Source organism: Myotis brandtii, unplaced genomic scaffold, assembly GCF_000412655.1.
Source record: "Myotis brandtii unplaced genomic scaffold, ASM41265v1 scaffold1186, whole genome shotgun sequence".
Taxonomy (NCBI): domain Eukaryota; kingdom Metazoa; phylum Chordata; class Mammalia; order Chiroptera; family Vespertilionidae; genus Myotis; species Myotis brandtii.
In genome coordinates, this window is record NW_005354120.1 from 441,644 (window position 1) to 465,404 (window position 23,761).

The 23,761-nt window shown below is 42.6% G+C and overlaps 1 protein-coding gene across 1 annotated transcript in view; it reads right to left on the minus strand.

The window, feature by feature from the left end:
* LAMB4 (laminin, beta 4) overlaps positions 1-23,761 on the minus strand; it is a 98,448-nt gene that overhangs the window by 55,701 nt on the left and 18,986 nt on the right. Inside the window, exons 4-14 of the mRNA XM_005858468.2 lie at positions 22,385-22,520; positions 20,779-20,852; positions 19,386-19,574; positions 18,503-18,566; positions 18,107-18,321; positions 16,621-16,741; positions 15,207-15,395; positions 10,657-10,836; positions 7,081-7,190; positions 4,702-4,781; positions 3,974-4,124 (exon numbers count right to left, since the gene is read on the minus strand). Of these exons, the coding sequence (XP_005858530.1) occupies positions 3,974-4,124; positions 4,702-4,781; positions 7,081-7,190; positions 10,657-10,836; positions 15,207-15,395; positions 16,621-16,741; positions 18,107-18,321; positions 18,503-18,566; positions 19,386-19,574; positions 20,779-20,852; positions 22,385-22,520 (1,509 nt within the window). The remainder of the gene's footprint in view (positions 1-3,973; positions 4,125-4,701; positions 4,782-7,080; positions 7,191-10,656; positions 10,837-15,206; positions 15,396-16,620; positions 16,742-18,106; positions 18,322-18,502; positions 18,567-19,385; positions 19,575-20,778; positions 20,853-22,384; positions 22,521-23,761) is intronic.

The window sequence follows — 23,761 nt, forward strand, 5'->3', positions numbered from 1 at the left end:
CTGCCGGCCTGACCACCCCTAACCACCTCTGCCTCTGCCCCTGCCACCGTGGCTTTGTCCGGAAGGAAGGCAGGACAACTGGAAGATGTCTGGTCAATCCAGTCTAATTAGCATATTACCCTTTTATTAGTATAGATATATGACAAACACTCTTGTGTTTTTTCTCTACTCTCACACTATTACCACACTCATAACACCAGAGGTATGAGGTTATTCCCATACCCAAGTCTCTGACACCAGCTGGTTGTCCTACAATTTAATTCAGTTCTGACACTATCTACCTGGAGTTAGTGTTATTGTCATAATTAACTAGCTTGTTAATATTAATAGTAGGAAGAGAGCAAAGGGGAGGTCAGACGTTATAAGCATGATCACCTGGGCAGCTTCACCAGGAAGCTACAGCTTCATGCTCCCCAGGGAACCCCCAGTCCATTCCCTGCAGATCACTGGGGGAAGGGATCAGATCAAACAAAAGATTTGGGTGCAGTGCAGTGGGGGTGACATAGGGAAGGTGCTTGCCTGTCAGTATGGCCTGGGAAAAAGATCATTGGCTAGTGGGGTGAAGCCACTGCAAATGCTCAACATCTTGGAAAGTTAAAATCCCTATCCCTCTTCTTGCTCTCACTTGCTCCATGACCTGTACTCACTCTGTATGCTCACTTGTCCTAGGGTCTTAAGCAGCCACATGGCCCATGGCTGTGTGGACCCCACACGCAATGGACTGCAGCTGGGCACACAGGTAAGCCAGCCAGATGCTGTACTGTACTGTACTTTAATATGGAACAGAAACTCTGGACAGTGGCCTTAATTCTAGAACACAGGTAAGCCAGCCAGATGCTGTACTGTACAGTACTATGGAACAGAAACTCTGGACAGTGGCCTTAATTCTAGCCCCGCTAAAGACAAGATTCCATGGCGGGACAGACAGAGATGGGATCTTGGAGGGAAACCCCCTTAATTTCACATCATCAATAAAGCTTTCCAGGAGACCCCATCCTCCTGTGGGGGTCTCAGGAAATTCTTTTCCCTGAGGCACCCCAAGAACTCCATTTCCACTGATAACATTAGCATGAGATCAGTCCCATGTGACTGCCTCCCCCCTTCAGATGCCAATCAGCAGTAGAGGCTGTTACCTGTGACCCCCTCCTGGGGTTTAACAACTTGCTAGCATAGCTCACATAACTCAGGGAAATACTACAATTGCTGCTTTATTATATAATAAAGGATATGATAAAATATACAGATAAACAGTCAGATGAAGAGATATATAGGGTGAGGATTGGAAGGGTCCCAGACACAGGAGCGTCTGTCCCCTTGGAGTTGGGGTACACTATGCTCCCGGCACATGAATGTGCTCCCCAGTGTGGAAGCTCTCTGAATCCAGTACTTCTGGGATTTTTATGGAGGCGTCATTATACAGGTATTAACTCAATATCCAGCCCTCTCCCCTTCCTAGAGGATGGGGGTGGGGCTGGAAGTTTCAAGCTTTTAATGAAATGGCTTGGTCTTTCTGGTGACAGTCCCCATTCCGAAGCAATCCAGGAGCCCATCAAGAGTTGCCTCACTAGAACAAAGGACACTCCTATCTCCTCTTATCACTCAGGAAGTTCCAAAGGATTTAGGTGCTCTGCAGCAGGAGTCAGGTCAAAGGCCAAATATTAGAACAAAAGATGTTCCTAAGTGCTCTTACCACTCAGGAATTCCAAAGGATGTAGGCGCTCTGTGTCAGGAGCCAGGCCAAGGCAACTATAGAGGCCCAGTGCATGAAATTTGTGCACAGGGGTGGGGTTGGGGGTCCCCTCAGCCTGGCCTGCACCCTCTTGCAATCCGGGACCCCTCAGGGGATGTCTGACTGCTGGACAACCCTCTCGCAATCCGGGACTGCTGGCTCCTAACCACTTGCCTGCCTGCCTGCCTGCCTGATTGCCCATAACCACTCTGCCTGACTGCCTGATCACCCCTAACTGCTCACCTGCCTGCCTGATAGCCCCTAACTGCCTCTGCCTGTCTGCTTGATTGTCCCTAAACCACTCGCCTGTCTGCCTCATTGCCTCTAACCGCTTGCCTGCCTGCCTGATTGCCCCTAACTGCCTCTGCCTCGACCCCCACTGCTGCAGCTTCGTCTGGAAAGACATCCGGAATGACATCCGGAAGGTCTTTCTGCTGTCCTGTCTAATTAGCATATTATGCTTTTATTATTATAGATATTTCTCTATTATTTGGTATAGCCTAAAAATAAATACCAATATTCCTTTCCAAAAGTCTTTTTTTCATCACCATTATAAAGATGTAATGTTAAAAACCATCAGGAAGAATGCAGACATTGAATTATTTCATTTCCATTTTACCCACCTCAGGTGTAAGTCTATGTAGGGACAATAAAAGCCTCCTGTAGCTGCCCTAATTCCAGTCGCTAAAAGAGAAAATTCCAAGACTCTTAGTAGCCTTTCTTATCTCTTATGGATTTTTATGTCTTTGAATTTCTATCAGTGTCCAGATAAGGAAGAGACATAGGAAATGACCTAGTCCCTTGAAGCTGGAATGAGTTCCCAGTTTCCTGTCCAAATCCTGTCTTCAGAATGAACTTTCGCATGATTTCTCTCCTTCAAGACCTTACCTTTCACCTCACATTACATTTCCCTTTGTCATAATCCCTTATATGGCTGGAGTCACATGCTGAAGAATGGCATGGGAGTCTAATTTGTATTTTCTCTAATCGTTTTACATGTGTGAACCTGTGCTTCTAACAAGACTTGAAGAAAAGCATTTTTAGGGAAAATATCTGTGGATGAAAAAGGGGCCACATACTAAACCTGACAAGTTCAGGGGAGGCCTGCATGGCGGCTTTACACACTCAAATAACACATAGGATGGTCTGAACTGGCAGGTAGGCATGTCCTAGGCTGGCATCTTCCCCGACAAAGGTCAATCTGTACCTTCCCTGAGCCTGTCTGTAGTCTTTTTGCATCTACGACAACACACCTTTGGAATGTCTGAGAAATCCTCTTTTTCCAAACCCCTCAGGGTACAGTCTCTCACCAGAGGGCACAACCACAGGAAGCCCTCCTAGTTAATGTTACCATGTTAAATGTTAACTGTTAACTATGCTATACCCACCTATGGAAAAGAAGTATGTGTCTATTTGTTTTACTTTTTATCCAATCCCAGAGATCTCTCCCACTTTGCTTGCTCCCACCTCCCTAATCTATCACCAATGAATTTCATGTCACCCCCTTACGTCTTCTCCTTTGATTGTAATGTATAAAATAAGTGGTAAAACTGCCATTTTCTGGAGCATTTCCTCAATCCATTGAGATTTTGCTTCCCGGCAACTGTCATCAGTTTGGCTCAAATAAACTGATAAAAATTCTTACAGGTTTGGATGTGTCTTATGTTGACATATCCCACAGGAATGTGACTTGTAGGAGATAAAGTGACACTTGCGATCACACACTCCTGTGACCATTGCTGACTTCAATGACAACGGCTAATCCCAGAGTGGCTTCAGGAGGCGAGAGCACGTTTACACTGCTTTCATGTACCTTATTCATTCATTCATTCACTGGCAGAGATCTATCAAGTTCCTCCCATGTGACAGGCACTGGTGCCACAATGGTGAATAGGATCCACATAGTGTCGTGGGGGAGATAGACAAGTAGGTGCTCAATGAACACATTCTATCTGATGAAACAGCTAAAGTCAAGTCTGTTTTATCACAACTTAACCCACTTTGCCCTTATGTCCCGGGCTCTAGGCTAGAACTGGGGTAGACGGATCAATGAAATTCAAACTCTGCCTTCAAGAGTCTCTCTAATCTGCAGTTCCACGATAGAATAAACTCTGCTCTGATCTGCGTTTGTGGGCAAAACCACGCTTTCCCAGGAACCTTACCCATGATCTCAAGGGCGTGCTGTATGTATTTACTGACATTCCACCAAATGAAACCTGTATTGAAAGGAAATGTAATACGCACCAAAGGGGCCAGTCCTTGGAGAGGCATGGCTTCCTCGGCCTCATACAGATAGTAATTCAAAGAAGCAAAGAAGTAGCCGGGGGCCGGTTCAGTGCAGCTGCGGCCAGTGACATGCGGGCGGCATTCACACTGCCCATCCTTGGGAGAGCACCTGGGGAAAAACAAATACATCTGAAAAAACGTGGAGGGGACACATAAAATGAAGGCATGGGAGTGCCGAGCAAACTGTACCCCACGTTTGGATCCATTCTTTGAATTGATCAATCCATTTTCCTAGGGCGGGGGAGGAGAGGCCATGGGCTCTACAAGTCTGGCCTGGAACAGCCAATCCAGATCCATGAAACCAAGTAGCCACTTCTTTCCTCAGTGGCTCTGATTCTGCTCTAAAACCAGGAAAAGGAGACCTTAGGATCTCTTTACAGGGCGGTAAAAAGTTAGTGTTTTAGGCAGGTCAGATCACGTGTTTGCAGGCATCTAGCCCATCTTCTCACGGGAGACCCGGGCAGTAGAACTGTCATCTCAGCCTTGAAAATATTTCAAGTAAAATAAGTCAACTGGGCTCTGGTTCATGTCTCAAGATCATCGCTTTTCAATGCCCTTTGCTTGTCATGAAATAAACTCCTTCACCTTTGACGATGAGCATATCAGAAAAAATGTGCTTTTATGTGATATTTTTTTTGAGTGAGGAATATTGTCACCAAGTGTTGTCATTCGTTTTCCCGACTTACACATTAGAATAAGCGCCTCCAATGTCACAGTCACAGGGAGAACATCCATGGAGGTGACTTCCCAGTCCCCAGGATCCGACCTACAAAGAGAAAGGGCTCAGTTGATTCCGGTGTGAAGATATTTGCTGCTTTGGCCTATAATATTGAATGCACTACAGTTCAGTTGATGCCTGTCAAATGGCCACACAGCCTGAACAATCACATGGGAGCCCTTTTTGTCTGTGCACTTGGTAATGACCTTCAAGGACACAGAGCTCCCATTCCAAGGACTTGAATGGAAACCACACAGTTCCTCCAATTTAGCCTCAAGCTGGGTTAAGGCCAGTCAAGAGAAGTCCTTCAACTAGCCTGTTTGCAACTGCTTTTATAAAACCAACAGTTGCCCTTACTGCAAAATCCCTAGGTATTTTCACTTACACAATACTGAAACATTTTGGGATAAAAGAATCAATCAAACTGATTTTGAACTCTTATATGAATATCATAGTTTAGTAGAATCACTTGTTTATAAATAAAGTAGTTTTGGCATAATCTCTCTCCCTGAGAGAGTCAGCTCTGTTATTTAAGACTTTTCATCATTGCAACATCTTGACCTTTAGTCAGTATAAACAACTGGTGAAAAACCAACAATTATTTCTTAAATCTGGTAAGATTTACTATAGAATGCTCAGAAAAATACTTTCCCCTCAAATCTCAATTTAGCATGCTCAGATAAAATTAAGCTCTTACTAGGCATGGAACTATTGTTTGAAATGGGTTTATTAAATACCCACACTTTTTTTTATCTTGGTAAAATTTTATGGCCAATTTTACTCAAAAATATTTATTTTAAACATTCAAAGTTATCATTTGTTACAAAATGCAGCAAAGGACTTTTGATAAGTTTCCCCAGACCAAATTTCCGTTTAGGCGCAAACAATGTGAAAGGGACTGCTTCACTCAGGATGTGGTTGTGAAACTCCCTCCGGGCAGGGTATGCTGTCCTGTGGTGGCCTCCGTGCAGGTCCAGGGCACCATGGGACAGATGTGGATGGGGGGCACCTGGCAGATGCATGGGCTCAGTCACAGTGGACAAGTGCCCACTGCTCCGTTATTTTCCTTCTGCAAATACAATCGGGTTAATTGCAAACTGGCTGTTAACCTGCCCATCAAAAATGTCAGCCTGAGTCTAAGGTTTATGGGAAGGACCCGATGTGCTGTCTTCATGGATCCTGGTAGACAGCTCTGCATGCTTCTTCGTGCTGTCCACACGTGGTCACCGCGCTTGGCGTGGCTCACGTGGCTAAGTAAAGCTTGGAGATGACGTGCCCTGGCTCATGTACAGTGCCTTCTGCATCCCTACTTCCATGCTTTCTTTCCCCACCTCCTCTGCTCCATCCTCATATGTTTTCAGTAAAATTACTTAACATGTTAGCACAAAACTATGTCCTAATAGGCATATGTTTCATATTTATCAGCTACATTTCTTCAGACACGCCAAGGTCACTGTTCCTTTACTAGGTTAAGTTTTTGTTTTTTCTTTCTCTAAAATGTCAGGATGGGCTGCCAAGATCAGAGAACAAAGAAACGAGTGGGGTTTGAACTCCCTAATTGCATAACACGTTGCTTATGGAGTAAAAATGTCTTATTTGACTAATTTTAGACATACATGCTCATATGGTTAGTGGAGTCTGTGAAAAAAAAAAAAACCAAGAGTTTATTTCCCATAGGAATCTACAATACATTTAAATCCAAGTTGTTGTTTTTTTCTGGTCTGGTTTTTTAAATGAGCTCATCCAAAGTATTTTTATTCAAGGAGTGGCAGGGGTGGTAAAGCGACTGGGGACATAAGACAGAAGAGGAGGCCCAACGGTCTGGTGAGCCTGAAGGAGGGGGCAGATAAATGCTCAAATAGTCTACTGCTTGGCACTTTTAGGTGAACAAAGGATAAAGCTATCGACATGAGCTATATTCCTTCTGCTGTACTAATCGTGATCATTTTGTAAAGGATATAAATGTCTAATCACTATTTTGTGTATACCTGAAACTAATGTCAAGTATAATTAACAATAAAATTTTAAAAGCCAGGAACATCTGTGAAGCTCAATAAAGCAAAACGCAATAAAAATGAAACAAACAAAAATGAAAACAACAAAATATTGACATGGTGCCTGGGTCTGTTCAGTTCTATCTGGTAAATGTTGGCGTGCTGGTGAATGTTTAACAACCAGCTCTCTGCGGGAGGGTGGGGGCCGATTCCTAGTGTTTGCTGATTTCTGAAGTGTAAACACAGAAATACAATAGGACAAGGAAAGCAATGAACAAGACCAAGTCTCTCCTCGGCAATGGCATAGAAATCTGCATCCCGACCTACAAGGAAAATTGTAGGCAAATACGTACAGCGCACTCCTCACAGCGTGGGCCGGTGGCAAAGGGCCGGCACAGGCACTGGCCTGTGTCCACATCACAGGTCGAGAGTGGCAGACTCCCCAAAGGGTTGCAGTTGCAGGCTGAAAGCACAGGTACACAATCATTCACTTCTATTTCCCCACGTTTGTAAATGTCCTTAGTAGCCCACACTGAGCAAAACACGTGGCCACAAGAGCACAGAGCAGCCAGACCTGCCAAGCTCATTGTCTGCCTGGCTGCATGATTACGGTCTGGCACACAACCCTGCACAGGAAATCCAGTGCCAGACACTCCCAGAGCCCTCGTGTAGACCTACTGGATGGCCGTTAGGAGGAGACAAGAAAGTGGAGGAAGTCATGCAAGCTGAGTGCCTGGCACTGTTATCCTGAGTGATGCTGGCTGGGTTGTGGATTTGGCGCAAGGGTGTCTGAGTGTCACAGTAATTACCAACGGCTCCCTCTCTGGCAGATGCACCTATTGTTTCTCTATCTCTTTCCTCCCTCTCTTACTGCCTTGTTACATTTCATTCTCCTCTCCCCTTTCTCTTCCGCACATAGACATTTCTGAGTCCTGCTTATGTTATGAAGACTAAGAAATTATGCTACCAGAACAAGATCTATATCTTTCCCATGCAGGAAAAACCACTGTTCATGGGAAAACCCAAGGTTCATCAACTGATGAATGAATAAATGAAGTGTGATATATTCATACAATGAAATATTATCCAGCAATAAAAAGAAGTGAAGTACTGATTCATGCTGTAACATGGATGAGCTTTATAAACCCTGCTAAGTGAAAGAAGCCAGTCATAAAAGACCACAAATTATAGGATTCCAGTTTATGGAATGTTCACAATAGACAAATAAGTAGAAACAGAAAGTTGATTAGTGTTACTGAGGGCTGGGGGAATGGGATAATAGGGTGGTAGTAGATAAAGAGTATGGGTTGTTTGTACTTTTTTTTGTGGCAGAATACATTTAACATAAATTTACCATCTTGCACTAGTTGGTTTGACTCAATGGATAGAGCGTCAGCCTATGGACTGAAGGGTCCTGGGTTCGATTCTGGTCAAGGGCTCATGCCCAGGTTGCAGGTTGCAGGCTTGATCCCCAGTAGGGGGTGTGCAGAAGGCAGCCAATCAATGATTCTCTCAAATCATTGATGTTTCTACCTCTCTCTCCCTCCCTCACCTTTCCTCTCTGAAATCAATAAAAATATATTTTTAAAAAATTATCATCTTTGCCATTTAAGTAGATAAAGAATGTGGGTTTTCTTTTCTTTTTTGTGTGCGAGAATACATTTAACATACAATTGACCATCTTTACCATTTTACAGTTCAGTAGGGTTAGTACACTCACATTGCTGCACAACCAATCTCCAGAACTCTTCACCTTGCAAAACTGAAGCTCTCTACCCATTAAACACCATCTCTCCCCATTTCTCCCTCCCCCCGCCAGCACTTGGCAATCATCATTCTATATTCTGTTTGTATAGATTTGACTAGTCTAGGTACTTCATGTAAGTGGAATTATAAAATATTTGTCCTTTTTTATCTGGCTTATTTCATTTAGCATAATGTTTTCAAGGTTCATTCATGTTGTAGCATGTGCCAATTTCCTTCCTTTCTAAGGCTGAATAATATTCCATTGTAGTACATACCACATTTTGTTTATCTACTCATTCATGGATGCACATTGAGTTGCTTCCTTCTTTTGGTCATTGTGAACAATGCTGCTATGAATATGAGTGCAAATATCTCTTCCAGACTGTGCTTTCAATCTTTTGGGTATATAGCCAGAAGAAGGGTATGAGGTTTCATTCCGGGATAATGAAAACATTCTGAAATTGATTGCAGTGATGGTTACACAACTCTGAATATGCTAAAAGTCATTGAACTGTACACTTTAAAAGGTGAATTGCATGGTATGTGAATTATACCCCACTAAAGCTGTTACAAAAGAAAAATAAAAACAAAACAAAAACCACTATTTGGCCTATTCTCTGAGGGCATAAAGTCAGTCAGTGAGCTAGGGGAAATGTCTGGAGTTCTGCAAAGTGTGATGGGAAATTGGTTTGACTATGTAATTCATTCTCCTGAAATTGAATTTTGCTATTAAACTCAAGAAGAAAATTTTATCACACTAAGATTCAGCAAGCTGTTCTCAAAATAGACAAATAATATACAGTTCTTTATGTGGGAAAAACGTAGAGTGTGATGCTGTGACAGAAGGGACCTTATTTACCCGGATTCCCTGAAGATGCTACAGCTGTTTGAGATCCCAGGCAGCTGTAAATGTGTGTGATCCTAAAGCCAAGGGTCTCTTCATTTGGCCCCAGAAAACTCTGAGGTTTTTTCTATTTCCCGGTAGCTCCTCTCCTGGCTTTTTAATTTTTTCTTTTCTTTGTCAGAGAACATAAAAATACTAGGAGGGATGTGAGAAGAAAAGGGAAAAGTAATTTTAAAAAATCAAAAGAAACCATCATATGAAAATTGCTCAAGAAGTCATCAGTCTTTACAGAAACCCATAATGTGATTTAACAAATCTGTATAGGAGAGTCCTAGTGGAGGCTGTTTTTCTAAAGGTTTCACAACTTGGCATTAAATTCCTGGCATTTTCCACTGTTTGCTCCAGCAGAAAAAATGTGAGCACCCCCTGCTGGTCCCTTATGACAAACTCAGCAAACCACCAAGAACTGAATAAAATTCATGGGAGTTTTTGTGTCACTTTTAAAGTCTGAGAGGCTATGGACACAGTGTGGTGATTTCTGGGGGAAAGGGGTTTGGAGAAGGTGGAGGAGCGTATGGGGGGATAAATGATGATGAATCAAGACCTGATTTGGGGTAGTGAACACACAATACAGTGCACAGATGATGTGTTGTAGAATTGTGCACCTGAAACCTGTATAATTTTGTTAACCAGTGTCACCCCAGTAAACTTAATAAAAAGGGAAAAGGCATAAAAGAACTATGGTCGCCAAAAACAAGCAAACAAAAAACAAAACAAAACAAAACAAAAACCCTGAGAGGCTGGCAGGACTCTTAGGTATTTACAATGATCAAATTTTAATTTCTTTCTTTTTTAAAAATTTAAATGTCTTGAGGTGACATTGGTTAATATAATCATACAGGTTTCAGGTGTGTCTTTCTGTTACAAGATCTGAATATTGCACCGTGTGCCCACCACCCAAAGTCAAATTCCTATCACCATTTATTAGGACCCCCTTCATCCCCTACCCTCTTCCCTCTGGCAACCACCACACTGCAATGACCAGATTTTATATTTTATTGATCTTTTACAGAGAGGAAGGGAGAGGGATAGAGAGTTAGAAACATCGATGAGAGAGAAACATCGATCAGCTGCCTCCTGCACACTCCCTACTGGGGATGTGCCTGCAACCAAGGTACATGCCCTTGACCGGAATTAAACTTGGGACCCTTGAGCCCGCAGGCCGATGCTCTATCCACTGAGCCAAACCGGTTAGGGCACAATGACCAGACTTTAGAGCTGACAGGCAGCCCCAAGCTTTAAAACACCCAGGCTGGTTGCCCAGCCGCTGTCGACTTACGCTGACAGCCCAGAGGGTCAGTGGCGCTCAGTCCGTAGTGGTTGGGCTTGCACTGGTCACACTTGGCTCCTTCCACATTCTCCTTGCACAGGCACTGGCCAGCCACAGATCCCAAGGCAAGATCAGAGTGGCTCTCACAAATGCCACCCGATATGGTCCCATCTGGGTCACATTCACAAGCTGGGGACACAGACATGCATTATCTTAGTTAACGGCAAATTGTGGGAAACCTGAAACGTAAGCATAGCATTTTACTCATGATATAACTATTTTACTTTTTTTAAAGTCATTAAATATGTTTAAATAATTAGACAAGTGGATAAGGGCTGCTCAGAAATATCTCTTAGATCTCTGGTCTTGGAAAATGTCGAAAAATTCCATACATTAAAAAAAAAGACTTTTAAGTGATTCTAAAGTAAGAGGACCAGAGGAAGATGGCTATTGTGAGAACTGAACATTAAAAATAGATTGATTCCTTTGGGGGTCTTAAAATGTTTTGGAGCAGAGGTGGTGGTTGTACAATACTGTGCCACTGAATTGCTCCTGGGAGGAGCACCTACAAGAAACAAAGGGGCAAGAGCAAGAAATGTTCATATCCTGTTTTCTTTTGGGATGCCTGCTAGTGGGGCAAAACCTGGAAGAAATTCTGGAAAATGAGATAAACAGTCACCTGTAGCGAAGGAGCAACTAATGTACAACTTCCCCTTCCCTGCTTTTTTCCGCAGACAGTTGAACAACTGAAGGAAGGAATGTCACAGGATAAAGGATGCTGATAGTGTGAATGATTCCAGAGGGTGGAAGTTACAAAAGGGAGAGCCTAACTGAGTATAAGGAAGAACTCTCTAACGGTTAGGCCTGCCCAAGAGAGCAGTGACCCCTCCATCAGCAGAGGGGTCCAGGCAGAGGTGTTTGGTTTAGAGGACAAGTTGGAGACATCAGATGACCACCATGGTCTCTTGTATCTTTGTGGTGCTGTGTTTTCAAGGAATTCCACTTTTAAGGAATGCAAAAAAAATTTTTTTTAAATAAATATCCTGATTCTAAGGACCAATTCTATTCACATTTATACATGTTTGCTTTAGATTAATAAAAATAACACCCTCAGGTCTAAGGCTATATTTACATAACTACCATTTAGGTTATAGTGATAAAATCTAGTCAAACCCATTGCTTGGTGTCATTGAAGCAATCACTTGGTTGTCTGACAGAATCTTTGGATTTCAATTGTTTGCTATTGGATTGTGACTGGTGAGAAAATCTTACTATGGAAAAACAGCATTGGGTTCTGTTTAGTTTGGAAAAACCACAATTCTTTTGTAATTAAAGCCGGTTGCTTCTAGAAAGGAAGGAACAAACTGGATTCATTTTAGAAGTAGCCAAAAGGAAGAGGCTCGGCTTTATTTGGGAGACTCTCCAAAGGGTCAGCGCTGAGTTGCATAGTATAATTTAATTATGTGCAGAAGCAGCCGTTGGGGGATGTGGGTGAGAGGGCAGTAACTTTACTTTGAAATAACCCTATGTCAGGGCCCTTAAGATAGAATTTCCATAAAACCTCTTGTTGTTACACAACTTAATTCTAACAAACTTTTATTCTCAGTGGCTGAGTCTACCAAATCTTTGTGTGTGTGTGTGTATGTGTGTGTGTGTGTGTGTGTGTGTGTGTGTGTGTGTGTTGTTCCTGTATCACATTTGACTGTGTTTTACTCATGGAAGACTTAAAATTAGTCAACTCTTATGCGTGGAGTCAGATTATGTAAATATTTAGAGTCAAACAAAAACAACTTAGAGAAAATTTATATGAGATTGCTCCTAGTCAGTCTTAAAGCAGGTTATTTGTACAGACACACACGCACACACAAACATGTGTTTAGGTAAAATGGGAGAAGCTGGGAGTCTCATGATGGTAGTTTTTACAAGCTCCTCATCTGCCTTTCCTCGAGAAACAACTTATTTACAAAGCACGGCTTTTTAATTTCATATCAGGGGGACTCGTTTTCTTCCCTCGGTTTCCTTCAAAAGCACCATCTAGTTGATAGTGGTTCTGAAGGAACAAGACTTTGTTCAATGTGTTCAAAACACTTGGTTTAGTTATTTCCAATCTCTTTCCATACTCTTGGATTACCTGTTTCAAATCATTATATTTTACTGATTGTACCTAGGAGAGCGATTTCATTTTCTTTTAAGTTGTGTGTGTGTGTGTGTGTGTGTGTGTGTGTGTGTATAATTACAGATTCTGGTAAGAAAATGTAGGATACTTAGGACAGTGATTTCCTACTGTACAAACAGGCCATGTAAGGTAAAATTTCATGCAGTTAGGTACCTACTAAGTAATCTGAGAAAAAAAAACATCATGTCTGCTTTTTATACATTGAGATGGTTTAAAGTTTGAAATCTAGAATATTGTATGTGTTCAGGTAGCTACTGAATTACTTTTGTGTAAGACTTCATTTTATGCATTGTGATTAATAAAGTTTGAAATTGTAGTTTCATAGTAAGTCCCCCATTCAATATAACATCCTATTGATGATATAGCCTAAGAAGTACGATTTCTGGGTACTGGGCACCTGAACATTTTTGCTGAGTGTGCCAACAACACAAGGCCCGACTGCTCTTTATCCAGGCCATAGCTCAAGATTGTGTTTGCAGCCAGCTACCTTGAGGAACAAGGAAACCTTTCCCGCCAGACAAAGAACGAGCTTGCTTCCACTATAAAAGCAATGAATCCTCTTCCAGTGTTCCTTGGCTATGAGGTAAACCCATTAGGTGTACAGGAACCATCTGGTATCCTTTGAGTTGCCCCATGGGAGTTGGGGCTTGGGGACCTGGGAACTCAGACCAACACAACATCTTGTTGCTTGCTGTGCTGTGAGTAATAAAGTCCTTGTCTTTGACCCAGGAGTTTCATGTTCTCCACCAGCATCCATGAAATAATAGTGGGCTAACTTGTTAGTTTACAGTAGAGTTATCTGTAACTGGCACTGTGTGTTTGAAATCAGGTTGGAGTATTTATCTATGCAATAATTGAGAGCAGTGCTGGGATTAGAGAGGGGAAAGCAAGGTGCCCAGTTGGGAACTCAGACCAACACAAGCGTCTTGTTGCTTGCTGTGCTGTGAGTAATAAAGTCCTTTGTCTTTGACCCAGGAGTTTCATGTCCTCCACCAGCATCTATGAAATAATAGTGGGCTAACTTGTTAGTTTACAGTAGAGTTATCTGTAACTGGCACTGTGTGTTTGAAATCAGGTTGGAGTATTTATCTATGCAATAATTGAGAGCAGTGCTGGGATTATAGAGGGGAAAGCAAGGTGCCCAGGGCACAACATTTAAGGAGGCACTCACTGTCAGGTTAGTGCAAGTGGCAACCCTATGCTTACATGACTCTGAGAATGGTGCTTCCTTAAATTTGGGGGCTTAGGTGCTTTGTTTGCATCACTCTAGTCTCATTCCTGCAAGGAAATGTAAATGAAAGTACTGGTGAGATACTATTTGAGTAGCAAAAATTAAAGTGTGATCAAACCAAGTGTTGGCCAGAATATAGAGCGACATGCACTCTCATACACGGTTGGTTGGGCTGTTAATTGGTGTACCCGCTTAGGGGACAATCAGCATTATCTAATTAATTTGAAAAAGTTCATATTTTGTCCAAGTAATTCCACTCCTGGGTATGACTCTTAGGGACAGTCTTTGTGCATGTGCACAAGGCCACGTATATGGTTATTGTGGCATCAGAAGAAAAATGGACAAATAGATTTTGTTGCATTTATAGGAAGGAAGGAATTAAAATTGGAAAACTAGGGCCACCTGATAAGGAAAAATCTTAAACATATAGTGTTTAATGAAATACTCAAGGATACACACAACATAATATCATTTATCTAAAGTTTGAAAATATGCCAATATATATATTGTTTGTAGATATAACATATGTGAAAATAGTATGGTGATAGCTACCAAACACAGTGGGACAGATGTGCACCTAGGACATCACTAGTACCTGTCCTGTTTTATTAAAGTCTTGAAGATGATAGGGTAAGGCATTCTGTTTTGACAAAGCTGCTGGTGGTTATAAGGGTGCTTACTATATTATTCTGTTATTTTGTATATGCTTGAAATATTTTATTTTTAAAAGTTGAGATTAGAAATAAAAGGAAAAAAATGTTAAGGTTAAAAAAAGAAGCAAGGTAATAATAGTTAGCTCATGCATCTGAACAACATAGTTGAATGGCCTACAGCAGTCAAATGTAGCTAATGTCAGTAGCCAGCTGTGTCTAGGCATCCTCTGAAACCCTCTGCCCCCTCCGGGTTGAATCCAGAATAGTTTCCTGGTTCTCTAGTATAAGCCACTGCTGCAAGACTACCACGAGGGACCCCAGTTATCTGGCCCAATTTGCGAAGAGAAAGAAACGCTCTTAGAGTTAAAGTGGTTTTGCAAACTCTCACTGCCCCTAAGAGTGCCGTTTGGAGGTGCTGCTAAGCCAAATGAGACCTGCTCCATCAGCATTTGCTCAAACCAGTGGGAAGGGAGCGAGCAGTCAGAGGCTGGGGACTCACGAAGACACGCGTACGGGTCCGAGACGGCCTTGAGGGGGTCCCTGTAGAAAAGGGGTCTGCAGCGATGGCAGTGCTGGCCCTCGGTGTTGTGCTGGCAGTCCTCGCACACGCCCCCGCTGACCCCGCCGCTCGCCAGGTACACGCTCATGTCGAAGTGACAGCGGTCCGAGTGGCCGTTACAGCTACAAGCTGGGAAAGGAGAGAGTCACCGCGAGGCTCACCCGGGTCTGGGGAGCAGCCTGGCGGGCATCCCACACACGAACCCTGCATCCCCCCCTCCCTCTTTCTTCAGCCTCCACCTTCTTTTATGGACACACGTATACAAACAGTTAAACTAGGTGCTTTCAAAGGTCTTTCCAGGACTCTTATTCTGCCCATATACTCTCTCTGAAATGTGTCCCCAAAACGTTAATATTTAGGTGTGTGTGTGTGTGTGTGTGTGTGTGTGTGTGTTGTTGTTGTTGTTGTTGTTGTTTTAAATCAAGTAAACAAAAGTAAATCCTTTGGGTGATCCAGAAGCCCTAAAGTGCAATATTTTTATTGTTGTTTGGTAAAGAATACTTTTACTTTGTAAGTTGGAAGTTTGAATTTTCTACATCGCATGTTCTGCAGGCCCTGGGATTCTCAGGGAAGATGTTAAAACCGAGCCTCGCCGCCTCTCCTTCTCTGGGGGCCGGAGGCTGGGAGGGTGGCGCCAGGCATTAGGGAAAGGCAGTCTGCTTGGGGGAATTTGTCTGTCTTCGTGGCAGTGTCTGTGCTGTTCGTGTTTGTTTTCCCCCCATAAATGGCACAAACATGTGCTGGGCCATGTATACGTGACGCCCGGATGGGGCTTTTCCACAAGCTCTCCTCATGACCTCTTCCCCGCTCAATCTTATTTTCCCCAAATCTGGGAACAGAAGCAATAACAAGTTCATTCGGAAGTTTATCAAAATTTAGAGGTAGCAAGTACATAACAAAAAAACCTGCACTTTATTAGCCTAAACATTTTATAAAATGTATAATAACCCGTCAAACTCAACCTAGACCTCATTTCTCCTATTATCTGACATCTGAGTTTAAGGTCACATTCATGGAATGTCTGGTGATTCAGGACAATAGTAGGGATCTTGGTACTGAATCTAGTCCTCACCCAATTCCTGGCTTGGTACCATCCCCACTGATATTATCACATGGCTCGGTCCCTCCTCTGGAAAGGGCTCATCCAACAATCGCAATGTTTCATTTTTCAAATTCATGTTAATTTTTGGTGTGAGGGTTTGATATGGTGGTGATTTTTCCATGTGAGATAACAGGAGACATCAGCAGATCGCGCAGTTGGAGCTGGGAGCCCCGGCTCACCACCTTCGTTGCCGCAGTCCAAACGGACAAAAAAAATGTCCTCAGTCTGTGCTGAGGACTCTTCCCCACTCACCTCTGCAAGTGTTGTCCTGGGGGCCCGCGGCTGGCCTCCACGGCGCATCCTGGAAGAAGTCCTGGCACCGCTCGCAGTTCGTGCCACCTGTATTGTGCTGGCAGACACACCGGCCATGGACCTGCATTGTGTGACAAGCAAGCAGTGTTAAAGGAGGGCTCATCTTTGAGGATGCTGCAGTTCTTTATTATTATTTTTTAAAAATATACTTTTATTGATTCCAGAGAGGAAAGGAGAAGGAGCGAGAGATAGAAACATCAATGATGAGAGAGAATCATTAATCAGCTGCCTCCTGCCTGCCCCACACTATGGATCAAGCCTATAACACAGCCATGTGCCCTGACTGGGAATCAAACCATGACCTCCAGGTTCATAGGTCGATGCTTAACCACTGAGCCACACTGACCAGGCATTGCTGCAGTTCTTTAAATGGAAAATGAAATACCAGGCCACGGGCCTCTTTGAAGTTTAGTTTCCCATATGGTAGTTACAATACCAACCTATACTATATTTTTTTATTTAGATGCAATAGCTTTTACAATTAAAAAATTTAAGATGTTTGGTAAACATTTACAATAAATTTTTTGGTATTTCTGAATGCTAGTGTCAGGGCAGCACATTGCAGCCCTCAGCAAGTTGAGGGGTAGGATGATGTGTGTTGTGTGTGTGTGTGTGTGTGTGTGTGTGTATGAGGGGTAGGATGATGTGTGTTGTGTGTGTGTGTACACGTGCGTGTGTGTCCAGGGTGGTTTAGAAGCATAAGGGAAAGAGGAAATTAGAAAACAGAAAGAAACTGGAGAAAGGTGTGTGATTCTCCACAAAATGCCCTAAATGACCAAGTTAAAAGGGAGAAGTTCTATTTCCACCGAAACATGGAGAGAGCTGAGTAAGAAGGTACAATAGCCTCAGCCTCAAGCCTCAAGCCTTGTCTGATGCCTGGTCTGGTTATGATTAGTTTAAATTATTTAGTAGATTCACCCCCAAGACTCTGCATGACAATACAATTCTTCTACTACATCACTCCCTCAGACTAGTCCCAAGAAGGGGAGAGATTGGCACTATGAGGACACAGTCATCATAGTGTAAGGTTGCTACTTGGGGTGACCATCCTTACAATAGCAGCTATTATTCAAACACCATGGCACTGGCTACAGCAGACCATCAATAAGTTTGTGTGAGGGAACGCATGTAAACTTATGGGTCCTCCTCACCAAATCTCCATTCCCTAAAAGAAAAAAAAACAAATAGCAAAGAGAGAGCAAGATGGGCTACCTTAAAGTCATAGTTAGACATTCTGGTCATGAGTTCAACAATGCCCGTGAGTGGCAGAATCCACAAGGCTTTGCCAGGCCAGGCTGAACCAGACCTGCCCCGACACAAGGCTGGCACTGTGTGGATCCTGAGGTGGAAAGTCAGATCTACATGGAGCACCGAGACAGGACAGAAGGGTAGGGGAGCCAGCTGCTCTCCTGGCTGCGTGACTCACCATTCCCGGAGGGCTGAACACATCCCCCGGCACCGTCTGCATCGGGCCGCATTCGCTAGCATGGCCATTGCAGAAGCAGCTGCCCCGGACCACCATCTCGTAGAGAGCATAGTAGTATTTATCAAGGGAGTCATTGTGCCTCCTTCCAAGCAAAGTATCCCCAAGGGTGTGGAGCTTGGTGAAGTTTATCCTCAGGTTTGTTAATGTAACAAGGTCTAGAGAAAGGAAAATCATAATAAAAACAACGAACCAAAGTGCATTTAGGTTGTATCGGTTCAAGGCGCCCTTCTTGACTGACATCCCCTTAATGTCCTCTAGAAATGTAATGACAAGGACACTTCTAACATGAGATTTTTAGAAAAGTAATGGATGTGAAAAATATAAAGCAATTCATACCCTGGATGTGGGGGCTGTAGGGGTTTTCTATTTCAAAGCTGGGATCCAAAGCTTTAAAAACAACCTGTAAAACAAATGTAGGCAAATATAAGTATTTCACCCAAGAACTTGATTGTTAAAGGGTATACTCTTATATAAGAGATCCTGATCTTACCCGCAGGCCGAGCCATTGCCTCCCAACTAGCACAGGATACAGGCTATCATTGGGTTTTCATAGGAATATGTAAAAGTACCAGGAAGGAAAATGAAAGTTACAAACAGTCGTCGTCGGTGGAGCCTTTGTGACACCATTCGCAAGAAGGGCTCCTGTTCTGGGTTGGGGTGGAGTGGGGGGTCACAGCTCAGCAAGTCATGACCAATGTGGATTTGGCAGGGAATTCTGGAGCTACTGCCGACCACCAATTCTTTCTACTACACCTGACACATAATACCTGCCAACCCCACTCCCACCCTGACCCTCTGCCAGTTACCAGCGTTGTTCAGGGGGAGATTCCTGGCAGATTCCACCTGAGTGGTGGTTTGTAGATCAAGGAGATGAGACGAGACAACTAGTCCAGAGCTGCACTCGCCTACACGCTCCCTTGCAAGGATTCGAAACAGATGCTCCTCCCTCTGAATCCCCCAGGCCCTGGTGCCCAGCCTGGATGCTAGTCCCCGCTTACCTTCAGCTGGACACTGTGCAGGACTGTTTCTTAGAAGGTATTTATTATTTATCTGAATGTGAGATGAATTCAGGACTCATTTCAATTTAAACTGTTATTCTTAAAACCCAACAGCTCAAGTTATTTTTCAGCAAGCACTGCTTTCATCTAAATCAACCACATTCACAACAACCACAACAGGCTTAATTTACAGCAAAGGAATCCAAGAGAGGAAATGCTACCTCACCGCCAGTTGAGGGTTCAATATCCGAATATTTAGAGTCACAAACAAGGTCTCCCACGCCCTGGGCCTGGCCAGATGTGATGCTGGGAAAGGAAGTAGCACAGTCTTTTGCAAAATATTTAAACACTTTCCAGGTGTGTCCATAGTCTGTGGAACGTTCAACTAACATTGCAGCAGGCCGAAAAGTCTATGGAAAAACGAGTTAAACTTGTAATACTTCACAAAGGGAGATTTAATTACCGCTTCACAGTAAACATTTATATTTTCTAATTCTGTTTTCAAACTTTATTTGTATCCCTTAAAATCTCTATACAGTGAACATACCAAATCTCTTTCCAAAAGTGGGCAAGTATTTATGAGCACATATTTTGCCCTAAGATCTAATTCCATTTAAAAATGTTTATGGCCATGTGATTTATTAATTGGAGAAAGATGGCATATTAATTTTTAAAAAGCTAATGTAATGGATATTTTATACAGCATTTTGCATGTTTTTTTTTCTTCTTTTTTGGGGGGGGGGGGGTTGCACCAAGAATATAATTGTTGGTAGCCTTGTGAAGTCAGGGTATTGAAATAGTTTTTACATTTAAAGGCTAATGTAATGGATATTTTATACAGCATTTTGCATGGTTTTTTTCTTCTTTTTGGGGGGGGGTGGCTAGGATGCTTTCCCTCTGGCAAACGCTTATATCCTTGAAAATCTACCATGAAGCTTATCTGGGCTCCCCAGAGCAGATTTAGTGTTGTCAATGAACTACCCACCATTCTAATATGTCTATGCACTTATCACCCCGTATTATGATTTTAAATTTATATATGTGCTTTATATATAAATTTGTATCCATGACTAGATTGTGAGCTCTTTGGGGGCAAAGGCTAATGTTTTTTTTTAAACAAATTTTTATTTTATATTCATTTTTTTATAACAATAACTTAGCACCAGGCCTGACATCAAAATTCGAATTTTGATGCATGATTAGAGAATGACTATAGCACAGGATTTTCTCTGGTACCTCAGCAACCTTAACAAAGACCCTTTACTTTTTCTTCCTTTTTTGATCACAATCTTTCCATATTTCCTTAGATAATTTCCAGTTCTTGCCCTTTTTGGCTGAAAGTACCTTTCTTGCTCTGTGGTCTCTATCCCCTAGTGCTTGACAATTTTCTTCGTGCTATATCTTCTAAGACTTTGTTGTCGTTGACCATGTAAGTTACTAATTAATGAGCAGTGGCATTTTGATTCAATTCAAGAACAAAAACCCCAGTGACAAAGCTGGAGTCCGGGGATACACAGCTTTTCGTGCTCTGCAAGGAAGCGGGGAAGCAAACTTTCAGGTAAGCCCAGCATTGGGTAAGTAGATGAAAGGGGCAGCAGACCTACACATCTGTACCTTAAAGGTCAGGATAAGGTGGCTGAACTGAAACAGTGCCTCTAGGTCCAATCTGATGCTGACATGATCAAGACCTAAAGAAAAATCCAGAAAGGAGAAAATCGGTGATTTTGAGAGACCCCTGTTTGTCATGTTAACCCCTCACTGTGGCTTGTCTATAATAAAACCCTTTGAAAGCCCATGGCTGGTGATCAACACTCTTTCCTAGTCTGTTGGAGTGGTTTCCATGCCATTCCATGCCCAGGAGAAGGTCTATGGGAGAGCAATATGGGATTTACCCAGACCGTGCCCACATCCATGCCCATGGCCACCGTGTGGCAGTATTACATACCACCAAAGGAGTTCCAGGACCGTTGCCATAGGTGGAACAATGGGGCTCATGTCCTTGAACTCACATCTTGACTACACACAAGTGTGAGCTAGCAAGCCAGGGTATGGTACAATCGACATACCCTATCCTTCCAACAGCTGCTAACAATCATTTGCCATCAATATTTTAAAAATTAGCAATGTTTTGTCACACATTTTCACCCCAAACTAAGTGTTAGAAATATGGGATGGTTTTGTACGTCTAGCACATCTCAATTTGAATTAGCCATGTGTTACGTGCTCAGGAGCAATGTGGCTAGGGCCCTGATACTGGACAACACAGCTCCACAGCACAGTGGCGGGCGGCCATGAACGGTGGGCAGCTTACCTTCCGGTGAGCGGCTGGGGAAGGGTTTGCTGCTGAGCGGGCAGCCACATCCCAGGCTCTGTCATGGGCTCCTCACCCTTTCCAGGAAGGAGATCTCCTTTTTCCTCTAAAATGCTTGGTTGAGAACCCTGGTTCTATGTAATCAGCCGTGACAGAGGGGATTCCTTCTGAGAGGAGATGTGGGACAAACGCTGGCATGTGAGTCTAGACAGCTATAAAGCAAAACTGGCACCAGGCTGAAGAGGAGCCAGCATGAGTGAGCCAGTCTACATTGATTTAAGTACATAAGGCCCAAAGCTGGGCGGGGACATGAGGAATCCCCAGTCAGGTTCAAACTTAGAATAGTCAGGGCCAGTGTGAGGTTCAATATCACAGTTGATCGTGATCAGAGAAGGGCATAAATCCAGAAGGGAGAGAACTTCAGTCAGTAGCCAACTATCCTTTCAATTCAATTTTTATATTAAAACCTTTGGCTTGGGGGAAGAAGCAAAGTGTCATTTTTCTCTCTTCCTTCATGTGTTGAAGAAGGAAAAGCACATGGCGTGAACTCTGAGACTTCTGGCATTATTAATTCCACTTAGTGTGTTTTATATTAGCCTTTATTTACCAACACCTCATAAATTTCCTCATTATTTTTTTACAAAGAACAAAAGAATGCAGAGATATTTTCTTCTCATACATGGAAAGAGTGAAACATTCTGAGCTATGTGCTTAAAATACACTTCTATTTCTCTAGAAAAAAAATAATCTTTCTTAAAATGAAAAGGAAATTTGTTCTTATACAGGGCTCTACATTCTGGTGGATACGGTTCCATTCCAAAAAAACTCCTTGCCTGACACTGTTAAAATCATACAGAAAGACACCTTATTAAAATACGAAGAAAAAATTGGACAGGATCTTATTCATACCGTTTTCGGATTGCCACCATTTCTTTTCTCTATTTGGTTCAAAACTTGTAATCACATTCTCAATGGTGTGGCTGTTGGGATGGGTGTGCGGATCGTATGGAAATCTGGAGTCACAAATGAAGCATTTTTGTTCCCCCTGGAAAATGTCACCATTAAAATTTAAAATAAAGAATTGTAATTACTTATTGTTGACCTAAACTTAAAAACAAGCTGTACTTACTATATTTGTCATTCAATCTGGCTAAAAATAAACAGCAGAGGAAATAACAAGACATCAATTTTTCCATCAATAGGTGCTTAAATACAATAACAAATGAATTTAAAATATGAAAGAATTTTTATAAATTTACATAGTTGGAGCAAAAATGCAAACATGTGGAACTAATTTTCTTCTCATACAAGAGGCAGATGATCTGGAGATTATTTTAAACTACAGAGAAGTAATTAGAATATACTCTTTCAGTGAAATTATTTCCTTTAGTGAAAAAAAAAAGAATATTTGCTATGAAACCAATAAAGCAGTGGACCACTAGGCTATCTGCAATCATCATCCTCTCTCTCTCAGACACAGTTTTTGGCAGAAAAGCTTCCAATGCCAAAATCTTTGTATTACACTTGTGGATTTTGTAAAAGATTTTTATAAACTCACATCAGAGAGCCCCACCTCTTGTCTCACACACTAGAAGGTCTTTTTGGGAACTGGAATTAGTTTTGCTTGAGATATATTTTCAAAGGCTATACCGCCAAGATTGGCCTTGGAGTTTGCTTAACCTCATGTCTGCTTGTAGCTATACTCACTTAAAACTCCTAAGGAAATCTCCAGGGATTTCTGAACGATGCCAATGACCCACACAGTTGTTCCTGGCTGATATGTGGGGCCCTGGAGGAGCATTTTTGCAAAGCTTTCAGGGAGCAGGAGCTGGTTATCACAATCCCCTGTGGTGGAAATTGCCTACAACAGCGAATGCGCTAGTGAACATTGAGCTGATGTTCTAACATGGCTCACAAGGGCCTACATGACCTCACCAGGGACACCTCCGTGCTTGTCTTCCCTGATGCACTCAGCCCTAGCTGTGCTCACTTCTTGCTTTTCCTTGAGCTTTCCAAGAACTCTCCTGCCTTAGAATACTCACATCAGACACAAGCTGTTCTCAGGTCAGAGAGATTTTCCTTGACTTCTAAAATTCCATCTCCTTCCACCCTATGGCCTCTGCTAGTCTCCATCTCTTACCCTGCTCTGCAATATTCTCTAAGCGCTTATCACTATTTGAGACTATATTGTATAGTCATTGGAATACTGTCTGTTGCCATCATTAGACTTTAAGATGAATGAGGGCAAGGACTTTGTTTTGGTTATGGCTGTATTCTCCTTACCTA